The sequence below is a fragment of the Monopterus albus genome, unplaced genomic scaffold, assembly GCF_001952655.1.
Source record: "Monopterus albus unplaced genomic scaffold, M_albus_1.0 scaffold89.1, whole genome shotgun sequence".
In the NCBI taxonomy this organism is placed as follows: domain Eukaryota; kingdom Metazoa; phylum Chordata; class Actinopteri; order Synbranchiformes; family Synbranchidae; genus Monopterus; species Monopterus albus.
In genome coordinates this window covers 767,808-793,303 of record NW_018127969.1, presented here as the reverse complement: position 1 = coordinate 793,303, position 25,496 = coordinate 767,808, and the positions used below count along the sequence as shown (strand labels likewise).

General features: G+C 40.8%; 1 protein-coding gene across 2 annotated transcripts in view; it reads right to left on the bottom strand.

The window, feature by feature from the left end:
* The window catches only part of tex264a (testis expressed 264, ER-phagy receptor a), a 68,231-nt gene extending 45,080 nt beyond the window's left edge, over positions 1 to 23,151 (bottom strand). Inside the window, exons 1-4 of one of the 2 annotated variants that reach the window (XM_020607856.1) lie at positions 22,634 to 23,151; positions 9,806 to 10,027; positions 9,562 to 9,587; positions 7,705 to 7,771 (exon numbers count right to left, since the gene is read on the bottom strand). In XM_020607856.1, coding sequence (XP_020463512.1) covers positions 7,705 to 7,771; positions 9,562 to 9,587; positions 9,806 to 10,027; positions 22,634 to 22,891 — 573 coding nt within the window. In that variant the 5' untranslated portion in view covers positions 22,892 to 23,151. The remainder of the gene's footprint in view (positions 1 to 7,704; positions 7,772 to 9,561; positions 9,588 to 9,805; positions 10,028 to 22,633) is intronic. The other variant, XM_020607857.1, reaches the window with a different exon arrangement.
* Positions 23,152 to 25,496: the final 2,345 nt, after the last annotated feature.

Below are 25,496 nucleotides of genomic sequence, written 5' to 3'. Positions count from 1 at the left end.
CCAAAGTGTTGTAATGTGATTATTGGTTCAGAAAGAATTTGCATAGTACACCGTCTCAGACCTGAATGCAAATTCAACAATACCAACCTTGGCTGTCTAATCCCCAGTCAAACAGCAGTGTAATTGAAAGCAGCACTTATAGGAATCAATTAAAGCTTAAAGGGAGTCCAGGATCCATACAGGCTCAATGCTAGGAGGCATTTTCAAAGTAGAGCTGCCCAGTGTTCCTCTATGAGCTGCATTGTGACAAGTGCAAATAAACATTTACTATTGAAATGAAATTGCTTTTGGGCCTATGATGAACTAAAATAAAAATATGTGCATGCTGGTAGTGGTTTTGTGAATAAAGACATAATTGTAGAGACATTAAAATGTAATAATCCTTCACTGACAATTTGGAATTGACCTTGAAAGCATCAGCCACCTTAAACAATCCAAAAGCAAATATACACAAGATTGTTATTCACTTGGTGGCACCTACCTTTAGCCTACACATAAATAAACACAGATGGACCAAACCAGCAGGCATTTCCCCTTGGATTCTGGATGAAATCCCATTACCGGTTAAAAAAAAACAAAGAAACAGTAAATCTTCTTGGTTTTGAAACATGTGTCCACAATTAGTATAAATATGTCACATATTTTTTTAAATTAATGCATTTTAAACCGTCACAGATAAACCACAGATAGTCAGAAACATATTTAATGTTACTCAGGGTGACGGTGTGATGCTGTTCTTTACTTGTCTCCTCACTTTTCTCTGCTCCCAAGTTTAAGCTGAGGATCCTGTAAGGATGTTGATGCAAATATATGCCTAATCCTCACAAGCCCAGTCTTCCACGTTCTGCTATATCAAGCAAATAGATTTAGACTGAGCTTAAAGTTCCTACAGAGAATTGTCACACACAAACAGGACGTTGTGTGTATGCATGTGTGTGGAGAGGGTGGAGAGGAAATGCTTTCAAAGAGGGCTTGCCCATCCAGATGGACAATGACCAAACACCCTGTGGATACACAAAGCCTTTGCAGTCTAACCTCTTCATTTTTCAATACTGACTGCCTCAGGCAGATGAGAGAGGTGGCAGGTCCACACATTCAAACAAAGCATCAGAATGAAAAGGATCATACTGAATAGCAAGGAACCGTAATATCTCATATATTTATTCATCACAGCAGGAGTGGGAAAGCACATTGAGAGCATGTTAAAACCTTCACCTGCACACAAAATACCTGAATGCAAAATATACAGATTTGTATCAAATACAGCCATGCCTTAATGACAATATTGCCATAGCAACCATTATTCACGTATCAATACAATTGAGGCTGAGTGGGACAGAAAAATGTACCAGACTGATTTAACCCTCAGTCAATTGGGAATAGTGTGCACACACTGTAGGGAAGAAATACAAATGTACACACAAGTTACAAATACAACTGTGAAAACACTACCTGTCAGAGCACACTCACCAGAAAGGGTCTAATTGGCAGCATGGTGCATAAAGCTCAGCTGGAGCTTCACATGGACGTGCAGAGGAGAGCAGGAATCAATAATAACACCACAAACACTTCTGCCTGCTATCAGCTTCACTTATTGCATCGCTGGATTGTCACTAAGAACAGGAACCCCCACACTACCACAATGATTAAAGCTTGCAAGGATCACAACGTTCTGGCCAAGAGTTAGCTTACAAACCCTTGACAAGAAAGTGAATGTGCATTTACACCAAATATAAAAAAAAAATCCTTAATAAATATTCACATTTACATTAGGTACTTGAAGATGCTAACTGCGGCTCACTTGACATCGGTGGGTTACCCAGCACTGGCCACAATCTAGCTAAACCTATCAAACAAAAACGTTTATTTAGGTTAACTTTACTTGTTAGACTAAATTACCTGTCCAGGAGAAAACAGGCCACTTTGGGGTCATTTTGGAAACATTTAGGGAAAGCCACACCAACATTTATCCTCATCTTGTGCCATCACCTATCCCGTTTGTTTGCGTCTTTGCTTGTTTGACATTGGGTCCTTTGGCACCGTTTTCCTTTTTTCTTGTGTTAAAGTATAACCAAGATCCTCCATTTCTTCGAACTACAGTTTCTAAACTCACAACAGTGCTTCCTCTTGTTTCTAACATCACTTCTTCTTCGCCTTCCAAGTGTGTCCAAATCCAAGCCTCCACATGAACTTCAACATGAAAAGGCAGAATTCACGCTCTAGAGCCAGTGTGTGGTTTGTCTATTCTGGGCTAGTGTAAAAAATGTGGAGATTTTCCTAAATCAAGAGCCTTATGGATAGAAGGTGTCATGTTGAGCAGACTGCAAAGCCCACTGAGATTAATTAGTAACTCTGGTCTTACAGTAAACATAAACTGACTTGACTAAATAAGAGACACATTTTTAGGCAATGTTATCTTACAAAAAACAAGCTTACAAAAATAGGCATATCAGGGGCCAAAGCATCTTCTTATTGCTTATTGGTATTCTTGTAATAACTTGTAAGCTGCAGTTTAGTGTGAACTGATATGAACTGATTAGAGCTGCTGCAATTCTCAGACAACCTGGCACAACAAACAGGAAATCATGGAAAGAGCCCAGTGTGTACACAGAGCTACAGCACCTCATAGCTCACTCGCTGTAGAAAAGGGGGGCATCAACATCAGCATCACTGGAGTCAAAATACAGCCTTGTGCATCTACAGCCAAGTACTGTGGATAACAAGGATGTTAATTAACAAAATGTGAAGCATTGCAGGTCAGAGGCTGCCTCCACTTCTGGACTGTTGCCTTCTAGTTAGTTAAGGTTGCTATTTTTGTGAGCCCTCAAGAAACAAGAGCCTTGTGTTAACCAATAAAAATGTAATGGAGGGAGCAATGCGGTGGAATGGCACTATAAATAATGAAGGAGACGTATCTTGCTTTCACCACAACCTGCATTTTAAAGCTCTCACACACATAAACAGACGGGCATGTTCTCTTCTAATTCATGTTTTCACCAAGCTGCCAAGTAATCATTCACAGAAACACATGCTTGCTCACAAACTCGCACATCACTTATTGACTCTTATTTGCTTTCTGTGCTTCGACGGCATAGCAGCCACAACCTCCTGCGCCATCCCACATAGAAATCACTGAACAGAGAGCAGTTAAGAGAGTGTGCTCTCTGAGCCTAGAAGGCATTATTAACAATGCAGAGAGGCTGAAGTCGATCAAAGCAGGTGTTACAATGCCACGCCTTACCACTGCCTCCACTTCCTTCTGGGCTGGTTTCAAGTTCTTACTGCCTGACAAAAGGAGGTGGGTGAGTCTCATGGCTGATGATAGTGCAAACAAGACTGTGCTAACACTGTGGGCCAACAATGCTGCATTCGGGTCTGTGGTCTTCTCATATAAATCATATAGGTTGTGTCATGGGTGTTGATCAGAAGTACAGACTCCTTGGTGAGTCTCATCACTGATGTTAAAAAAGTGCAAAAAAAACCATATAGTTTAATTATGATTTTGTTTTGTTAAATTAAATTGCATTAAAGCATAAGGCTGGTTATTTTCTATATTAATAGTATTTTCAGCTATCTCTATACAGAGACAAAAATCAACAATGACTTTCCTCTACTCACAGTTAACATACAGCAGTGGTTCTCAAACATTTTTTGTCATTCCCCACTTAAGAGGTTGGACGAATTTTCAAGCCCAACTTGTCAAAAAAAAATAACGAAATCGGCCAATTTTTAAAATTCAAATGTATTGAAATATCAAATAACTTGGTGTTATCAAATAACACCAAGTTCAAAACAGATAAAATATAAGTGCAACTGTATCGTTTGACAGGGGGATAGTTTTCAATTTTGCACCACTTGCCTCATCCAGCATAACCTACACCATGTCTACAGCAGCAGGCAGAATGAGCTGCTCAACAATTGTGTGGGATTTTTTGCACTGTGCAATTCTGTATGCAACTTTGAAGGAAGCCATTTGTGCTTTGCTGTCCACTGATGTGGATTTTACCATGCGATTTTTCTGCTGTATGTCTGTATTCTGCCAGTCGAGTGGCTTATTAACGTGACTGGGGTGTGTTGTCTCCAATTGTCTTCTTAATTTGTTGGGTCTTATTGTCTGTTGCCAGCAGTTTAAGACACAAGACACACATGGGTCTCTCCTCTGCCCACACCATTCCCACAGTGAAGCCAAGCGCAAGACAGGCTTCATCATGTTTCCTTTTCAGCTGGCTTTTTGGTTGATAAGGCTACTGCCTGTCGTTTCTTTATCTACTGAATCACCTACTTTTTTTGTGGTCCATGTAACAAATTTATCCATTTACGTTGTTATACCTACTACATATGTGGTGGTTAAAAATAAATCAGATTCCAGAAGAAATATGTAATAGAACAGTATGTACTTCACATATAGACATTATTTGTACTTAGTTTATTATTTGTCCTTATTTGAGCTGAGTGGTTTTGGGTTTATTAAGTTCATGTGAGGTGGACAATGGGCTTATGTAAGTGGTTATATAATTAATACTTAGAATCCTAGTTAAAGCCTAAGTATGGTCAGAGATGAACCCTGAAAAAAAGGAGGGAGCCTGAGGAGAGGAAGAAGAACCATGCTACCGTGAGCAGTGGATCACCAGCCCGGCCTCGGAGGGCTGGTGGGAGATGACGACTGACTGGGGCTGACTGACTCGGGACTGACAACCAATGACCCAACTGACTGGTGCTTTAACAATCTTCTTAGGCTTTATCTATTCCATTGCAAGAGGAGAGTCTCCGTTCTCTGTTCTCTGTTCCTTAACTACAAGATTATCTGTTTAAATACTACTCTATTCAGAATAATTGTAATATTAAATGATCCTTTAAATTGTAATGGTTTGTCTGAATTAATTTAGTAGGTATCACACTCTTGCCACGACACATACACTATTGGCCCTCTGTGTGAACATTTCCTTATATTGTTGCGCGGCAGTTAACATGTCGACGTTAAACCGTTATTGTTGCACTATGGTTCCACTTTTTTCTCCCGGGCCCCGAACTGATGTTATTTTAATTTACCTGTATTAATGACCCATTTCTAATTTTTTCCGTTCATTGTGCCCCACCTGTCATGTCTTTATGCCCCACTAGTGGGGCGCACCCCACACTTTGAGAACCACTGACATACAGTATGTCAGCTGTCAGTCCTGAATTAGCTTGTTTGTCTGTGCAATAGATCTCCATAGTTATTATTTATTATTATTTAAAATGCACCGCTGCACTTGGTGATACGTTTTTTCAGTACGATACCCCAGACCCAAATATGTTGCCCCAAAGGCTCTGAGCTACCATAATTTCCTAAAGTTAGCATAAGTCATGGTCAAATGCATACATTTTCTGCTTTGTTTACATTCTGCTAGCTCCTCACTCTCAGGTCTGGGGTTTGCTAATGAAGAAATATGTGCAGTGGTGTGTCTCACCGATCTGTTTTTGACCAACAATGTTTAATACCAGAAATCTCCAAAACATGAGCAAAGGTACATTTGAAATAATATACAGAAACATAGCAAAGCAGGTTTATTTGACTTTGGCTGAGCAGCAGAACCATACAATTCTAGCCCTTCAACTAGTCCTTAAAATCTTTTACAGCTAGGATACTTTCAACTTGTGTAAATGCCCTTTGTTCTTATGGCAAAATATTACCTGCTAACTGTCTCTTGATAAGCCTCCAGTCTACTGCTGCATAAAACAATTATAAAAAAATTCAAGCCAATTAGCATTGTGTATTATTACATAGATACTGCTGGGGAAGGAAAGACAGGAGGGGAAAAGAACTGAACAATGCCTCAAAATAATCCAGACTCCCTTCGGCCTAAACACCCTGAGAGGTTTTGTGAAGCTATATACTGTACTACTATATACTGTCCACTGTGTGTCTGATGTCATTATGCTGTAGAACAAAGCTGATATGTGCATAATACAACCCTCAAACTAGTATCTTAACTCAGTTCTGTCAGCCCAATAACAGAAAACGAGTTGTAACATGAAGCACCATATTCAAAATTGCTGAGATGTGAGTGGGAGGATTCGTTTACCTGACTGTGAGAGGAAAATAATTGGCTTTATAACCCTGTAACATGATTTAGGATTATTATTATTATTATAAATGGTCTTTGTGTTTTTGTGGATGCAAGTTAGACACACAGATCCACACTAGAAGTGCCGGTGCTTTATAGGAGTGTCTTACTGTAATTCCCCATTCACTATCCTGCTGGCTGACAGACAGATACTTTATCAGTTGCACACATTTGGTACAAGATACAAAGACTAATGGACAGACAGAGAACATGCTAACAGAATTTTCTAGACACCAAGAATAGTTTGCTTTAATGAGAGTAAACCTCAATGACTGTACAGATGAATACAAACAGTACAACTCCATAATTCACAGCAGTTAGTGCTGAAACAGTGACTGAGTGTGAGTGAACGGGTGCATTTATAATCATCCACAGGACTTTCTCAGTTCTTGTTTACTCCATGGATACACCTGAAATCAGTGCAGTTCCACTGGCTAACCCCTAATCAGGCCAATATAAAATATAAATGCTGTGGACAAGCAAAACTAATTTTCTATATTGAGTTCAGCAAATGATAACATCAAAGAAGATGCAGAAGAGTGGCTGGTGAATAAACCATGAGCAGAATGGAGGTGAGGAATCAATGCTCTGCAGTGGTAAGGCAATGAAGGTGACACTAATGCCACTAACCATCATGGGGCATGTCTGTTATTGAGTATATAGATGTATATTTTAATTGCTGTGGGGCCTGCAAGGCTAAATAAAACTATGGCATGACACGTTATCGAGGAAAATGCAGGGAAAGCCTGTAATAAGCCTTTTAAAATGCTTCAAGCTTGATTCTGATAAACGGATTACTAAATGGACAGGAGCTATCGGCTTCTCATCTTGTTCCTGCTCACAGGGACTACTGGGAGCTTTGTCTGAGGCAGGGACCAAAATAACACCCCAATGACTGTTCACTTTCCTTCTTTACAACCTGAAATGGGGCTTTCACAAAGATCACACAGGGCTTGCCCAAATCCTCTAACATTGTGTGACAGCAACTTTTTCATTTCTCCTTCTTTCACCATCAGACTGTTTAACTGGGAGAGAATACAATCTTAAACATCCAGAGGCCATACCTGCTCAGTCATTGCTTTCATCTGGACTGACATGAATACACAGCTGCTGATCATATGTCTCACAAATTTATTGTAACCTTGCAATTATCTGAAAAGGTCAGGACTCCAGCAACACTTGTAGTATATAGAACACCTTTAATGCAACATGTCAGCAGATCCTGATGAAGGCCACAAGCCGAAATGCTCTGGTCTTATAATAAAGTTGCTCTATACAAGTGTTGCAGGAGTTTTGACCTTTCTGAGTCCTCATCTGTCCACTTTGGCAGTGGGTGAAGTTGTGCCAGAAGTTTTTGCTTAACCCTCCGATTATCAACAGCACATTACAAAACAAACATCAGGATTAAACACAGTGAGCACCTACTGTACTTCAGATCTTTGAAGCTACACTCATACCTCTTGCTTTGTGTGTGTGTGTGTGTGTGTGTGTGTGCTGTACATAGATAAGGCAAGGTATGCTGGTGTGTGGATGGTACTGTTGGACTGAAGTGAAAGCATTCAAGTGTAAAAGGGCAGTTACTGTCCGTGCACTTAACCTGCTCTGTGTTAACTGAAGCGCTGCAAGAGGCTGTAGAAATCATCCCAGACAACCCAGTTGAACACCTATGGGAGATTTCGGACTGACCTGTTAAACAGCATCTCCACCACCACCATCATCAAAACACCAAATGAGGGAACATCTTTTGGAAGAATGGCGTTCATTCCTCCAGTAGAGTTCAGAGACTTGTAGAGTCAATGCCAAAGAGCACTGAATGTTAGTGTGTTATTGGCTGTTAACGACGTGTCACAGCACTCAGGTCAGCTGAAGGACTGCGACAAGCATACAGTATGTGTGAGGGAGAAAAATGCATGCTTTCTCTATGGTGATTTCAGGTACTTTTACAAACAAAGCTGCATGTTCAGAAAAGATGCACGCTGACATCAGCCAGGATTATGTAACAGCTCTAGGGCCTAAAAGGGAATACTGCTAAATTTTAACACTGAGAGAAGTTATTCCTATGTCAGTGCACATGTTAGACTTCGTGCTGCCCTCTGATGTTGTGTGTTACAGTGCTATAGAAACTAAACTGCAAAAAAGATGAGAAAGCTGGAAAACAGTTAAGGATTAGAATAAAGCTCTACTACAACCTACAGTAAAATGTAGCTTAGAGTAACTGTTTTATACACATGGTTCAGCTCCTTGCTGCAAGGCTTCCAGCTGAGCTAGAGAGCAACTTAAAGAACTGGCAGCGTTTGCCACGCTGGAAGCCAGTGGGAGGTCATTTCCTTGTCAATGTCCTATTAGTTGGTCAAGCTGCCTGGGATCAGGGGTGTGACTTCTGATAACACCCCACCCCCAGGCAGGTGAAGACAAGCAGCTGCTGACTGGTAATGAATATTCAGAAGCACTCTAGTATTTGGAGTACAGTGTTGATGTGCATTTTGAGCTCACTCCACACTGAGTATTGTATGGCAATTTTGTTGTGGCTTTGTGTGTGTGTTTTTGAACACATTATAAAATCTTAACATTAGCAGTGCCAAGAATTTCAGCTAAAGGAAACTCTGAGACAAGGCTGGGATGAAAGTCAACAATGCAACCAAGACCTTTCAGGAATGTTGCATGACACACAGGCTATCTTCAGCAGGTCTTTTATATGCTAGCAGAGCTGGATAAAGCCAGCGAGCGCTGCCAACGGCAGGCCTCCTGCCCCCTTTACATTCCTGTGCTCTTCCCAGCACAACAACAGATGCAGCACAGTAAATCACTACTCCTGTGACACAACAGCATCATTCAATTTACAGATAAAATACAAAAAGGGTCCCAGAATTAGAGAGGAATACCAGTGGATTTCAGCGATCAAATGTGATCCCTCTTGCCACTGTCCGAAGTGTGACAAAGAAAAGCTTGTTCCACCCACCCAGTGCGAATGTGAGGGAATAAAGAAGTATATTTTAGACATAACGGTACATTTTCTGACTAGGACATGAATCCTTTTTACCTCCTGTGAAGAGACAGAAGCATAAATAAACAGATGGACATTGGTGCACACACACACACACGCATGTGCACTCACGTGCAAACACACATGGAGCATTATTCAAGCTGTGGGGTGCCCCTAAATGTATCCATGTGTGTAAATGTCATCAGTAAATGTCAAAAGCTTTTTGAGGCCTGTCCTGAGGGCATGGAGCCCAGCATATGGGCTGCAGGACTCAGACATACCTTGATTTCCTCGTACTCCTATTCTTAATCTACTTTAAAGAACGCATCTGTGATGAATTAACCAACACATAAGTGAGGGACTTTTGATAAGCCGGAAGCAGAAAAGAGGACAGATGTGATCAGAAGATGATTGACATCCACTCCAGTCAAAGAGCATAAGGAGGAGAGAACAAGAAAGCATCTGTCTTACTTTTCCGTACGATGACATACAAGTGTCTATGTGGGAGAGGGGTAGGAAACAAGTAATTATTATAGAAGAAACGCTCTAGTACAAATTTCACACACAATGTAAACACTGAAGACATGCACACTGTTCAAACCTTTATGTTTGTGTCTCTTAGGGCTATATCCTGATTTAAAAAGGAGCCTTACACTGACTTGAATGGTTACAGGTGTATCTACATTTTGCTAACATACTGTCTTATTTTCCATACCTCGATGTAGGAAACCAGCCTTGGGTAGACCCTGTAAGCTGCCAGCATATGGGACAGAGGGCTGGTGAAGGGGAAGCTGGTGGTCACAGCATGGCTCACTTCAGGTAGAGATATTACCTTGAAGCCAAACTTCTCATACAACTTCTGCAACTCTTCATCTGGCTTTTCTTCACCCTCACACAGGACACTGCCCACCGCATAGCGACATTTGTCTGATGGCCTCTGAGGGGAGAGAATGGGGGAAAGAAAGGATATGCAGCATATTAAACACCTACACTTTCATTTAAAAGGCTTTCAGTGAGTCACCTGGCAGGAGCAGAGACACACAGCAAGGCATCGCCCTCTGTTGGAGGAACATAGAGATATTTTTCATGCAGTTCTACCATATTTATAATGGGGCACATTTCTGCTGGATCTGAAAAGTACTGTATATCACAATTTAATAGGTCTGGGTTTCTTATCCATGAGGGAATGCATAAAGCCTAGTTAACTAAGAAATTAGAAACAAAACAATATAAATAATTCAATTTGAATGTGTAGAATACAGATTTCTTTAATTTGAAAAGGATATGGTGCCAAGTGTTTTTCCATGGATTGTATTCCAAGTAAATTAGATGCATATATCTAGAGGCTGCAAAATCTTACCCAAAAAGCATATTCAATGAAATTTTACAGTAACAACGTATAGCAATGCAATTTATGTGACTGATACACAGACAATCTTGATGAAAGACACCTAAATTGTACAGGTGGGTTGGAGAAAAAAATAATAAACAGACAGATGAAAAAAATCACACACTTTCAATAAAATATATTTATTTAAAGTTTCAAGCTAACAACACTGGTTAGGCATTGAATCTGAGTGAGTCAAAAATGTATCCTCTCATCTGTATCTAGCTGGTAGGAAGCTGTGTGTAATAACAATACTGTCCTTAAATGAATCCATATAAAAATGTATTTTCATTTGCTAACTCCAAAAAAAAACTTTAATTTTAATGTCAACTGACATTAGTAATATCAGCATATCAGTTCTGGCTATTGCAACACTAGTTGATGTCGTCTTTTTCTAGTCACAGTGTATCAGAGAAATGATACAATGGGCCTCATTCATTAGTACTGTAATATTTCCTCATTAAAATTTGTTGGGGGAAAAAAAGACAGCACAAAAATAACTAAACCCTGCAAGTGGTTAATGAAATGTCAGTTTATGTTCATGCGTGTCAACTGCCAATTGACAAAATCAATGCATCATTATTTTATTACATAGGCGTGTTTAAAGTAAACACGGGCCCGGATGAAGGCAGAGCTAAAGAGGACGTAACTAGTCGGTCACAAGTTTGGTCAAAGCTGCATCAGCGCAAAACTGCACAGAGAAGCCCTTTGATTTAAACTCGTGGAGACGCTGCAGCTTCACATAGTCTGAAGTGTCACTGAACAGAAGGCCGCCAGCTCTGGTAAACATCTCACTGCAGATATCAGTCAGCCAGGTCTCGTGTACTGGAAAGCACATTAGTCAAGTGTGTCAGAAACGGTCACTTATTTCTGCAACATGCTACGTGCAAACATTGTTAAAGATATTCCTAATAACAGCTGCAATGACATTTTACATAAAAATGGTTTCTGGGTATCAATAAACCAGCTGTCTTAACCAGATATACAGTAACTGTCACCTTACCTGAAGATTTTTTAGAAATAAAGAAATATTGATAAATCACATAAGTGTGACTGCCATCACACCACAATGTTGTATTGTCTTGTCTGGTGACAACTATCAATAAGGATGATACCTTGTGAGAAACAGTGTGTAAATAACAGACTATACAGACATCAGTCCAGTATGAAAATGTCCGTGTAACATTCTGTGGACACAAATTAAACAAATATAGTGTCTGTAGTGAGAGATTACTCAGCTTTAATACTGCAATGAAAACTGGTAACCAGTGGTGGTCTGGACGGCTGGGCTAATCCAGACAAAGTCTGAGTGTTGCAAAACCCCTGGTATGGTCCTTTAAGACCTACTGCTGGTTCCTGCTCTGTGACAGTGGCCGTCTGTGGAGGGCTGGCACTGAGGGGGCACAGATGGGAGCCAGCAACACTCATCTTCATGTCCCTGGCATCTACGCATAATTACCACATCTAAACGCCACAACCTTCTCTTCTTTTCCATCTCATTTCTCAAATTCTGGGCTATTTTTGACTGCATTATGCTGATACTACACTGCACTATTCCCACTTTGTTCATACGGTACAGCAGCTTTTCTGCCATAATTCAGTGTTGTTGGCTGCCGGTGACACTCCTTGGCTGAGATAAACCTATCTGATCGCCCCACCCCTAACCGTCAGTGCCTCTTAATGTCTGTATCATTAGTAATAACACTGACCGACAGTCACCTGACAAAGACCCTTTCCACCAAGTTCAACAGTGTCTCAGGGAACACAGATCGCCTTGTTTTGGCAGAGAATTCATTTATGGAAATATGAGATATACTACATCATGAAGCAGTAAGGCAGTCACAATGGCTATGTAAGTTTGTTGCGGTAAATTATGGCAATGTAGAATTATCTATTTTATAGTAACATATATGTATAACATATAGTATGTTTGCTACATAGGACATGAGTTGTTTTCATCTGAGGAACTGGGGTCTAAATTTAGTTCTTCTGTTCAACAAACAGTACCTGATCCTTTGCAAGGATCCAGAACTACTGGGATGGAGTTTGCAGTCCATCATTTCTCCAATTTCTCAAATCATCACAGCTTTTCCGACGGTGTGAAAACAAAAAGGAGCCTGTTAATCAGGCCTAAACATCTCAACATCTATTGAATGGGCAGCCATGATATTTTATATAAACATTTATGATCCCCAGGACATGTATCGTGGTGACATTGGTGATACCCTGAATTCTAATGCCACAGGCAGATCAACGTTTATATCTAGTGAAATATCTTCACATCAGCAGTATGGGTTGGCACAAAATTTGTACATTTTGTCCAAGACAGTGTATTTCAAGGACACTGGTGACTTTATCAATCTGACTGATACTTCTTAAATTGCCTGTAAAACTAATGACATTAATTATGTGCCTCAGCTATGTTTATTGTTACCTCACCCAAGGATGGGGGTTATGTTTTTGCCAGTGTTTGTTGGTTTGTTTGTTTGCTGGTTTGTTAAAAGCACAACTCAAAAAGTACTGAACACATTTTGATAACATTTTTTTGGAAAGGTAGGGTATGGCCCATGAAACAATTGATTAGACTTTGTTGCTGATCTCTATCATTATTTGGATACAGGAATATGTCATGATCTCTGGCCATTTCCTGTTTTGAACTTTTATTTTGAAAGGACTTCCTGTCTTGTGCCTCTCTCAACTGTCTCATCTTTACTCTGGCCATTAATTACCTCCAAGTAGTTTCACCTGTTGCTCATTGTCTTCCTGCCTCAGCCCTTATAGCCACATGACCTCCCACAGTCTGACTGCTGGTTGGTCTGTGCTTCGCCCCACATTTGGCTCCCTACCCTTTAGGACTGGTGTTATGCTACTTGATAATTTTCCAGGCATCAAAGTAACCACTTTGAGAATATTTGGTCAGTCTGTCCACGTGGTGCTAATCTACAAATCTGATGTTTTCAGAGATGAGTACTTGTTATCTGACCCTGCTAGCTCATTCAGAACACAGTCTACGGGCAAGGACGCCAGTGTTCCAGCTGCACATTATAGCTATGTTTCCACTGTGTGAAACTAACGAGCAGTACACCCTGTGCTCCCCTTAACTATCACCTGGCATAACATCAAGGTTGATGTGAACCTCTTGCTTTTCCACTGCATTTTTCTGTGTTGGTCTCTGTTTAGAGGAGGGAGGGGCTGTGCTCCTCTCACACAGAAAAATTTCATCAAAATCTGTTCATTACTTTTTGTTGTGGTGTCAACAAACACTGGCAAAAAAACATAACCCCTGCCCTTGGTGGAGGTATTAAACAAGACAGGTTTGCCCAACAGATTTTAATTTAGCTAACAAATCTAAATTCAAACAACTACCTAGGTAGTTCAGTGAATTAACAAATCTACATCAACCGAACTAGGGCAAGAGTTTACACAACGGGCGGTATTTAATTAAGACGGTGCATTTTTTGACTTGATGTAAAACTTTAAGGCAGCCCATTCACTCATTAAGTTGCATCATGTTGTACTTTAGTGTAATGCAGAATTAACATCCAGCCCTTATAACTAACTGTATTTTATATTATCACTGAAATGGATAGGGTTGTTCAGCATTGTCCTCTTTCCTATACAAACACACCGAACGTGTGGGCTGTCGGCAACACTTTTACACAGAGCTACTCCTTGTCGATACTGGCAATCTATGATAAGATGGAACAATAACCATTCGAACACAGAGGGGATAACAACCATCTACTTCCCCTGGTCTTGCTTCAGTGTCTTCTCACTATCTCTTATGCTGTCCGTACTGACAGACTAGAGTGTGTTAGCCAAACCGGTAGTTCACTAATGATATCATTCAGGGCTCCATATATCATTCACATCCCACACAGTGGCAAGAACAAACAGCAGCCCTGACTCTATCTCATCTCTGCTTCCCTCCAGCTAACACACCCTAAAGACTACAGGCAATTAGCAGAGAGGAACACCGCTCCATGTACTTGTCTTGTTTTTCTCACCAAAGCTGTTAGAAAAGGTAGAAATTCTCAGATGCTGTCCACGCTGGGCAGCAGTGCTGTAAGTCATTTGCTGCCAAAGCTGTTTTCATTTCTCACAGGTAGCAGAGGAAAGCTGACTGTGGCTTTTGATTGGCCCACATGAAAAGCAGAGATTCAGATAATGGGAAGACTTTACCTCAGTAACAGAACACTGACACACGTTTCTGTACCAAGCTGCAGAAAAGCAGTTCAGTTGTGTTCTTGTGAATGCCAATGAATGCACGCTGAGGATATGTTCAAGATTTTTCATAAAATGTTAATTTCATTTCAGTATGTCTCTGCTGATTTCAGGTGCAGAAAACAATTTCCTGTATTTCCCTATGCTAAGCAAGCTTGTAAAACTGGAGAAATGTATATACAGCCAACTTTGGTAGCAATCGCGGCCTGCAGGACTGTAAGACAGCTCTCCCTTACAAATGGCGCCATTCCCATCCCTACCTAGTTTGTCTAAGCAAGGTCTCCAAGGACCTGTTGGGTGAAAAAGTAATTTCAAAAGCCGTTCTTTCCTTGAGGCTTTTTTGATGGCTGAAAGCTGCAACAACTAAAAGGATGCCTGACATGGATAATTCTTTATTAGCAGACATGTAATGAGGACCTGGGATGAATTGTTTTGAGTGCTGGCCCTGGGTTACACTTGGTCATTTCTGAAATGTTAGCAAGTTAGGAAGGATAGGGACAAGTGAGGCAGGCAGCCAGCTCTGCCTTACTGTAGCTTAAAGAGCATAATGAGCATACCATACTCTGCCCGACCAAGGACCATAGCGACCAATCAACAAAATGTCTAAATTAGCCAAGTGGGAGTGATTAACACTGAAAGAGCACTCATCAGCATTCTTTAAATGAGGCATATACAGTGAACCATGTAAAGGAAATATAGGAGCAGTGCCATGAGGCAGCAAGAAGGAACTTCAAATAAAAACATACTCTTTTACAAGTTCATTTCTAATATGCAACTCAGCAACTAAAAAGTCAAAAATAAAAATGTTCAGAATGAGAATCAAACATCACCCTTCACGCTCTTGTGGAACAGAGTTAAGAGGCTGCGATTGTACAAGGGGGCTTCACTGCACTGCAGTCAATACATCTGCAAATTTGGAGCCTCTCCCGACCTTTACGCCATCTTCACATCAGCATGTGCAGCGAAGCATGACCAGCAGCAAATGCAGCATTCATAAAGAACACACAGAGTATGTAAAGAGCACATAACAGCGTGTAAAATAATTGCATTGGTTAAATGTACTGCACCAATACACATCGCTGCCTTTGCTGGAGAGTGCTCTCTTTCTGTTTAGTGTTTGACAATATCATTTTCTTTCTACACCTAGAATGCTGAGACAGATGGTGTTAGGGCACTTCCATAAACAAGCAAAGAACCTGACACATAGGAGGCAAGAAAGACAAGACTATGGAATAAGCAATCTCTCAAGAATGATTCACAGCAGTGAGGGCAGCATTGCCGCTGTGAAGGGGCAATCAAAAGAAAAACTAGGTGTGTGTCATTTTTACACAGAATCAACAATTTGATTCTTATAATAGTGCATGGTTTATTATTAAGACCACAGGTATGCAGTGATGGGCTGTTTGTAATAGAATTAATGGAGTGGAAATTACACTGAAGCACTTAAGGTAAACTGATTTAGCAATGTAAAAATGAGGGCCATTTAATTTGGGCACAAGGCAAAATCAGCCATCATACCGACTGATTAAATCTTAACCCACTTGAATATGTACAGTTTGTAATGAGTGTGGAAATAAAATTAAGACTTATTGAATCTGACGTTCAGAACATCCATGTCTTACGTTAGAATGGGTCCTCAAGCATCTAAATTAGATTATATACCCACTGCAGTGATGAGGCGTGGGCCCCAGTGGCCCCTCGAGTCAGGTGCCAGTGGAAATATTTTTTGTCTCTCTCGCTCTTTCACCAAGTGCAGCTCTGTTCCTTTAGGCTGTGCTCAGACTTAACTGGTAATTACACATGGCATCCTGGGAGTTCTGGCATGTATAATTACTGGCGAGGATAAGCAGCCTGCTGGAGGCAGGACACAGTTTTCCTTCACCACAGTTGTGGAGCTGGTTCACCACTCCTTAGCCAGCTGGAAACAGTGTGGCACTCCTCCAACCAGATGTCACAGAGTCGGAAGATAATCTTGTCTAATAGGAGATATGAATGAATTCCTTCCTCCACAGCACAGGCTCACTTCCTTCTCTAAAAATGTTCAGCTCTAGTTCTCCACCTCTTTGCTCCCCTGTAAGCTGCTCTGATAAATATTTGGCTGTGGAATCCAATGTCCTGCATTGTAACACAAGCTGAGAAGGTAATACATGTCACAGGACTGATAGTGCAAAAGATTTAAAGGCATTCTTCCACATTTTGTTTCAGTGACTGATTGTAATATGTCAGCTTGGAGAGTAACGTCTTTTTTATTGGGCTGTGTGTGATACACTGTGTCACTCAGTGGTGCTCAGGGTAAAAAACAAAAAAAATAGCAGTTCTCCATTTCATAGATTCTGTCTGGGTTGCTGCCTTGTTTTGCAGTGTCTCACTTGCTGTAAAGATGTTCATAAACATTAACAGGGTGCTTTACTACAGGGAGAGCCAGCACGTCCACAGCTTTGCATAATATTGACTTGAAAACCTGTGGGACCAGACTTCTAAGTATCAGTGTATTTATTTCTATTTTATATCTACCTTTGAAAGCAGCAGCTTCTTGCTAGAAGCCCTGTGTTTCATGTTGTTGATGTCGACAGACAGACAAGCGGCAGTAAAATGCTAATAAATTTGACTGAAAGTGCAGCGATGCTTGCCACTCTGATCTGAAATTCCGATTGATAAATTGGAGGCACTGCAAGGCTCTCAAGGTGAGTCAGACGCCTACCAATTTATACTCCTCTTCCAAGGCAGTTCCACACCTCACCTCATCTCTCACTGCCACCTCCATATACGTCTACACATGACATTTCATTTTCTCCTGCTTGTCATGGGGAGCCATGGGTGGGTTTGCTTCTGAAGCAAAAACAAAATGGGAATTCGGTAGATCAGAGGATGAACCAAACAGCAACTCTGGCTTTAGCTGTGATAGGCGCACACATGTCATCAGTGGCAGAGCTGCATTCGTTGTGTAGTCCCACACAGAGTTTTCCCTGTATAGAAAGGCTTAGGCTTAGGCACCTCAGTGTTTCTGCAGAGCTCCTTAATGAATGAACACAAAAAGGCCTTTAGGCAACATATGAGCATGAATGTACACTACAAACAACAGCGGGAATTCTATGATTGCAAAACAATGCATAGACGTTTGACGATATGGATAATAAGTGTTGCCAGCTTTCTTTCATGAATATTATAAGGATAATCATCAAAAAAAAAGAGAACACAAACTAAAATGGCTCAAATTTTCATCGGAATAATTTCAAACACCCCAACCACCATCACCAACCTGACCTTGACTACACCTACGCCCTCTGAAGACAAAGGGTAAAAACCTTGGAGTCTGAACAGACTTTGATTATTCACTACAGACAGCACTGTGGTTAAAGAAATGGTCCATCCATAAAATTGTACTAACTACTAATTTATTCAGATTTATTTCTGAGTTTTTTACACTCTGTATTGGTTTTTGTTTCCCTTGACACACACATTAGCCTCTGAGCGTTCACTGCCGCCAGCTCTTATTAATGCATTTTACTCTGGAGGTTTCTTGCAGACAGGCAGCTTGCTTGCAGATTATTTACTCCTTTCCTTTTAATATCACAACAAAGGGCTGTGACCAAGAAATACAATGACTTAGTATGTTTTTTTTTCCCAGTCTGAGATTTGTTCAATACTTCTATCAGAGCTCCATTACCCCTGAGCCTGAGGCAACTCAGCCTTGGATGGTGAGGTGGGTTTAAATGTAACCTCTAATGCTGTGGGTCACTGCCCAGTTGAGCAGAACTGTTCAACTGGGAAACTCCTCAGGCCTTTGAGATAATAATTTATGGCAATTACAAGCATACATGCAAACACACACACGTATGAATGGACATAAAACACCAAGAGCTATGAAGAAGAGCAACTAGCTTTTTGTGCTAATAAGCTCAAATGCCTCAGCAGAGTGAGGTGAGACTGTCGACTACCCACCTTTACCAGTGCAGACCACTGGAATCAGTCCGCAGCTGTCAAAATAGCTGTCTGACTTTTCAGACATACAATATATTTAGCTATTATAATACAAGCCTGCTCTTTGATCATTTGGTGCAGTTAGTTTTGAATCTTGGTCCTCAGGACACAAAGTCATGTTAGCTTTCATCATGTCATCAAACTGGGACTACACTCCAACTTGAATGCAAAGTGAAGGGAAATGGCTGCTTGTTGAAAAACCAGCTATATTTTAGATCCAGAATCTGGAGTGGAATCCATTACAATGACCAATTAATGCACAGCCACTTGTGCAGTTTTAAAATCCAATTTTCTCATTTTCGGCCGAATGACCAATCAGAGGGTGAGTCACACTACTTATTCCATGTTAATACATCAAGTATAAAGATCAATTGAGGATGCTCCTGCCTCCCACACAAACTCTATTCCAATGCTAATACTGCCATCTAGTGGTCATCGGTGTACAGCAAGCAGACTTCCTTACAGTGTGCAGTGCACTGTGAATGGTATTTAGTAGAGTACAGGGTATAATTATTATTGAACAGTATACAAATGTAGTCAGCTAAGGTGAAATCCAAGAAAACTGTTTCAATGGCCCAGTGGAGAAAGAAGAGAACATATGGTCCTGTACTTTCTACATTTACAACAGTGACCTGTACTGTACAGTAACACCATGAGAATTATTTTATGATGGTGATTTGGGCTGTCCTTGCTTCTGTGATATTCACTGTGCCTGAGATAATACACTGAAACTACCCATTAGGTTCCTGTAAAATCAAAATTAAAACACTCACTCAGTTTTGATACCTCCAAAAAATGTTGGGACAGTGAAGCATTTACCACAGTGTGATGTTGCCGTTCCTTTTCACAACACTTAAAAGGCATTTAGGGACTAAGGACACCACGTGATTAAGTGTGTCAGATCTAATTTTGTCCTATTCCTCCTGCAAACAAGTCTTAAGGTTCACAGCAGTCCTGGGTCTTGCTTGACACAATTTGCTTTCCACAAATCACCACACATTCTCTACTGGTGTTTAACCCGTCTTACCTCCTCCGAAGAGATGTTTTTAACTTGTTGTTTTATTCTAGTTGTATCCTGATATGGAAGTTTTTTTTTTTACTGTTTCTGCCTTAAAATTCTGTTATTACTAGGGACAGGTCGGGACTGCAAGCAGGCCAGTCCAGCACTCACACCCTTTTCCTCCACAGCCAGGCCTTGGTAACCTGCGCAGTATGAGGTTTTGTATTGTCTTGTTGAAATATGCATGGGCATCCCTGGAAAAGATGTCGTCTTGAAGGCAGCACATGTTGCTCCAACATCTCAATGTGGTTTTCAGCATTAATGGGGCCATCACAGAAGTGTAAGTGACCTTTTCCAAGGGCACTGACACATCCCCAGACCATGACAGACCCTGGACAGATCCAGAGAAGAAAGAACACAGCAGCTGAAGCAAATTTGAGTCCTTTGGCTGCTTTTAATCTTCTCCATCTCAAAAAGCCAAACTGATGTTTAACCATGGTTTTTGTTCTTCATTCCACTCGCTCTGCGTATACGAACGCCACCTCTTCAGTCTGACACCCAATGGCGTCAGGCCGATGGCTGACTGAAACTTGTGGTTCAAAAAGTGGTTCTTATAACCGTCACTGGGTGGCTAATTTATGGACAACGTCTTAACAACACTGGGCAGAGAAGCTGGAATAACAACAGAAGGGCTGTAGGTAGTAGAGTGGTAGTATAGCAGAGAGCCACCACATTTTGTCTTATTTTCACTTGACTTCTCAGACGATGCTTTAGTGAATGCAACTTTAACATTCAGCTATATAGTTATCTCACATTTTGAGTTTACCTTTGTGGCTGCAAGTGAATAATCAGACTCTCGGTCTTTGTAACCTAAAAAAGTCAACATGTTATAAACCAAACATCTTTAGATTATGTCAAAATAGACATAGATTCCAGGACAGAGTCATCTGATCCATAAACATCTTTTTAGTCTGGTGGACAGAGACCTCAGAACATCCTGTAATGGCTCCTTATGATCCAGACTCTCCACAAACTCTGACAGCAATAGAAAAGTTTTAAAATCTCCTCAAAGAGCCTTTTGCCACAGCTTTCCACTGACATGACTCACAGTCAGGATTTCCACTAAAAGGCTGTTCTCAAAAAAGGACTGCATGCTGCAGAGAAACTAGCACCATAACAAACTCTACAGCCAAACATCAGCTGTACTGACACAAAGCAAACAGACAGTTACAAAGTGCTGCTAGTGTGCCACATCCTGTACAACACAAAGATTATGATTTAATTGCAAAAAACTGAAACAGACACCCAATGATCTTGCCTTTTACAGTATTACAGAAACTGCGGCTGATGTGCCAAAAGCCTCTGTTGTGCCTTACTGTTTGTCAGATGGGTTAACTCACCCATCCATAAATAACTCAGTGCTCAAATGTCAGCAGTACTGACTCAGTATAGGCTAGGCTACTCAAAGACCAACAGAGTTGCACAGTTTTTGTTGTTCAATTAGGTACTACTCTGCCACTGTGCACATTTTATCATACTGTGATACATCTGTGTACTCTTCTCATATCAGCTGGGAACTCAAAGAACATTCCCGCTATACAAGCAGCTGTTGTGCAGACATTTTTGGTGACTAAAAACAAAACAAGAGAAGAATGGCAGTATGTGAAACAGAAACATAAGACAACCACAGATCTCAGACAAAATCCATTTACACAAACCTTTGTTTGTGTAAATGGGTTCAGGGCAACAAAGGGAGATGTGCTGCTTCTCACAACAGATTGGGACTGTAGTTATATACCCATTTAGACTAGTCTCAGCTCTCTTCAGACATGTCATGAGGCTGTGTTTGTTGTTCCACTTTGGAATCTGGTTACTGTCTTCGAGTCAGATGCAGACAAATGCTGAAGCACTCTGGTGCCACAGATGAGAAGGAAAAAAAATGTCAGCGGTGCAACGTGGCATTGAACAGCTGACTGGTTTCTTCATTCAAGCTCAGCTCCTTCAAATTGTTTCCTGTAGCCTGCATTTAAACCCTTGAGCCACACATGCTGAACTGTACTGGACTACATCTGCTTACACTTCATTATCACCTAGACCTTAGACAGTTGCTAAGTTGTTGCTAAGTTGCTAACATGAAAATAATTAAATGACAAAGATCTTATGTAAATATACCATCTTCTCCCTCCAATATGTAATTAATTGCTGGTTTTCTTTGTCTATCAGATATTTGCATTATTGATTGGTCAAAAGATTACTTTGTCAATTAATCACTTAATTGTTGTTTGTAAAACATTACAAACAGTGAAAATGTGCACCCCATTTTTCCAGACTTCAAGGTGATCCCTCAAATGTCTTGTGTCCAACCAACAGTCTAATAGATATTCACTTTACTATAGCATAAAGTCAAGGAAAAACACCAACGTCTTACTTTAGAGGACAAGTAATCAAAGTTTTGATATTTTTGCTTGAAAAAAAAAAAGACTCAAAAATGAATCACTTATCAAAATAGTTGCAGGGTTTTTTTTATTGTTTTGGGTTTTTTTTGTTTGTTTGTTTGTTTTAAATACATTGACTAATGTATGATAGTAAACTTACTACTTTGGGTTCTGGACTGTTTGTCGATCACAACACATTTGAAGATCTCACCTATGGGGAGCTGTGATGGGCATCTTTCATTTGGTTATTTTCTGACATTTTATAGACTAAACAATTTATAAAGAAAATGCCCGAATGTTCCAGTTCCAGCCCTGACATTTTTTATTTTATGTTTTGAATACACAACTTCAACGCCGGAGTGACCTTTAAGACCGCCTAGCTAAAAACAAACTCACTGCAAAATCTTATCAGCAAAGTACACTGTGTTTTACTGTTGTGTCATGAGGTCACGTGTAAACACAGATTCAGTGCTGTGTATGTAGCAGACTAACGGGTGCTCAGTACTAGGGTCTCACCTGGTTGGTGTGATCATAGAAGAAACCGATGGACCTCAGCGTTGGCCCGATGCTGCAACTCTCTGTGTAGGTGGCACCGCGGTCCTTGTATGCTCCCTCTTTGAACTTATAAGCAATGGTAACATTTCTGATAGGTGGTGGCCCAGTCTTTATAACCACGTCTGACAGGAGCCCCGAGTAGACCAGGAAACCCCCCACTGTCACAATCAAACACACAAGGAGCACGACTATCAGGAGCACCAGAATTAAATCAGACATGGTTTATCAACGCGGTGCTGTTGAAGTCAGTGCTATGAGCAAAAATCTACCAAATCTTCACGTCCTCCACCGGGTTACATACAGCGACACTGTGGTCCTGTAGGTTCAAATGACAGCACAAAAACGTGGCTATTCGACAGACGGCGTGAAATTTGTTTTTCACACACGCAATAACCTGACACGAAGGAGGAAGCACTCGGCTAAGTTGACAGAAAAAAACTGTTTGTTGGTAGCATTTCCCCAAACACTAGACATGCTTCCCGGATAGACCATCCTCGTCTACACAGCAGGGAGGTGTGAATGCATTTTGTAGACAGCTACTGTCCAAATGTTGATCACACGGTCAAAATAGGGAATAATCTCACAATGACGACGCCTTAATAATAATATATCACTCGTCATGACAAACGTAAACCTTAGCTGGTGACCATATCGTAAACATTTATGGCGTAGATACCCCATATTTATCTTGTGGTTCGTCCCAGGAGGCTCGGGGAAAGATGTGTGTCGCTGTCATTTTTTTTCGTTGATAGTTTCTTTTTTCGCCGATTTCCGTGATCTGTAAATGATATGACGGACTGATCTAACGTTTTCAGTGCTGATTTTTAGGAATCTAGAGATAAACATTAGAGGGTTTGTTCAACAGAAGTCAACTTCATCAAACTTGTTTTCCATAACAATTGAAAACAAACCTGAAAGGTACAGGTGGATCTGAGCATGTGCAAGGACTGGTTTTTAAGCCCAGAATGAGGCAGAATCAGATGTTCCAGAAAACCCAAGACAAGTGGTTCACTGGGTAGAGCAGTCGTCTTTTAACCGGAAAGTTGGATGTTCGAATCTCAGTGCCTGCAGTCCACGTGTTGAAGTGTCCTTGGGCAAGACACTGAACGCCCAAGTTACCCCCGATGGTTAGCACCATCGTTGAGTTGGCATTGCAAATGGCTGCTTCGGTTCTGTACCAGAAACAAATTCCTTGTGTGCGTAACATACTTAGGCAAATAAAGGTGATTATCCTAGACTATAGGGAACCATTCACCAAAAACTCGAGACCTTATCTCGAATTTATCAATTGTGTTTTTGCTGTTCTTTTGAGTCTGTATTTAATGTGTGATCCAATATGACATCATGCTCCCTTTTTAACTGTTGCCTTTTTGCATTGTTATTGGTTTAAGAATTGTAACTTGTAATATCAGCAGCTGTAATGCCTGGAGACTGAAAAAACTGAATTGTATGGTCACTTTAAAGCGCCAAGAGTCATGTTATTAAGATTCATGACTCCTGGAGGTACCATCAGAAGCTCTGCACACTGGTAGTTCCATGTTTGTTTGTTTTTTTAAACATAAAGGTAAGATTGACATATCAGTCTGTGATGGCTATATGGAAATATAGAGCTGCTGCGTGGCATCCATGCAAACAAGACACACAGCAAATAAAATGTCACCATAACTGACAGGAATGATGGTCAGAATGGAGTATAATATAGTTTTTCTTGTAAAATGTATAATACACACAGTCAGACTATACCTCTCAATACTAAGTGTGTGACAATAATTCCCACTGCACTGAAATGAGCCCCCACCCTGACACCTCCACTAGGTGAAGGCCGGTTCTGTGAAGCAGGAGTTTGAGAAGCAGGAAGAGCTGAGACGCTCGGCCATGCGTGAAGCCTCTACACACCAGTAGTCCCACTGCTGAGATCTTGTCAGGACTGTTTTATCCAACCAAACAGGCCTATTCAGTTTTACTATCATGACAAAAACTATCAAGGCAAACACCATTGGCCAAGATGGGAACAGGTAATGTTGCAACTGTAAATCCATTTTTAATGAAAAAGAATGACTGAAACAAATAATTGACTAGATTCCGACAGAGCGGTGAACAGCAGCCTGTTTGTGGTCAGACAATGTGGACACCATGTCCTCCCAGCAACCCACAGCTTTAGGTTATGAATCAGAAACTAAGCAGAGAGGGTTTAAAAATCCATTCCTAGATCTAGACTGTGTAGATTCATGACTGGATAAAATAAAATATGAAAGAATGGCCGTTTTTCTGCAAACACTATGATCAGCTGATGAAGCCTGTGCCTTTAACGTCTTTCCCCGCCCCTTGCTGTTACATAACAAGCATACCTGCATAGGTAGAACGATTGTCGGTCACGGGAAAGGAAGTATGTCATTGCGGTTCCCGCAGACCAATCATCAACGAGGTCCGTGCGCAGTGGGCGTGGCTACAGGCGGTTTAAATTTTGAGAGCAAGCGTTAGTTGAATTTGTTTGGTCTGCGGAAAAGTGCTGTTCTCTGCGTCGGTCGCTATAGTCGGTGTTGATTCGCGTTTGTTTGGCGCCAGGACGTTGCCAAACACATCCGTTTTGTGCTTGCAGGAAAATGGAGCTTTAAGTGTTCGGTAAGTCCCAGAACTTTCTTTAAGAAAAACGGTTTGTTTTAACACTGAAGTAGAAAGTGTATCTCAGTCTGTTACAATGAATTTGTTTCCTGCTCCATGACGTGGCCTGTAGATTTGGAATCTTTGAGTCAAGCTAATTTGTTATTTTTCCTCTTTTCAGGTAGAACTACCGAACCGTAAGTCCAGTTTATTTTTACTTTAT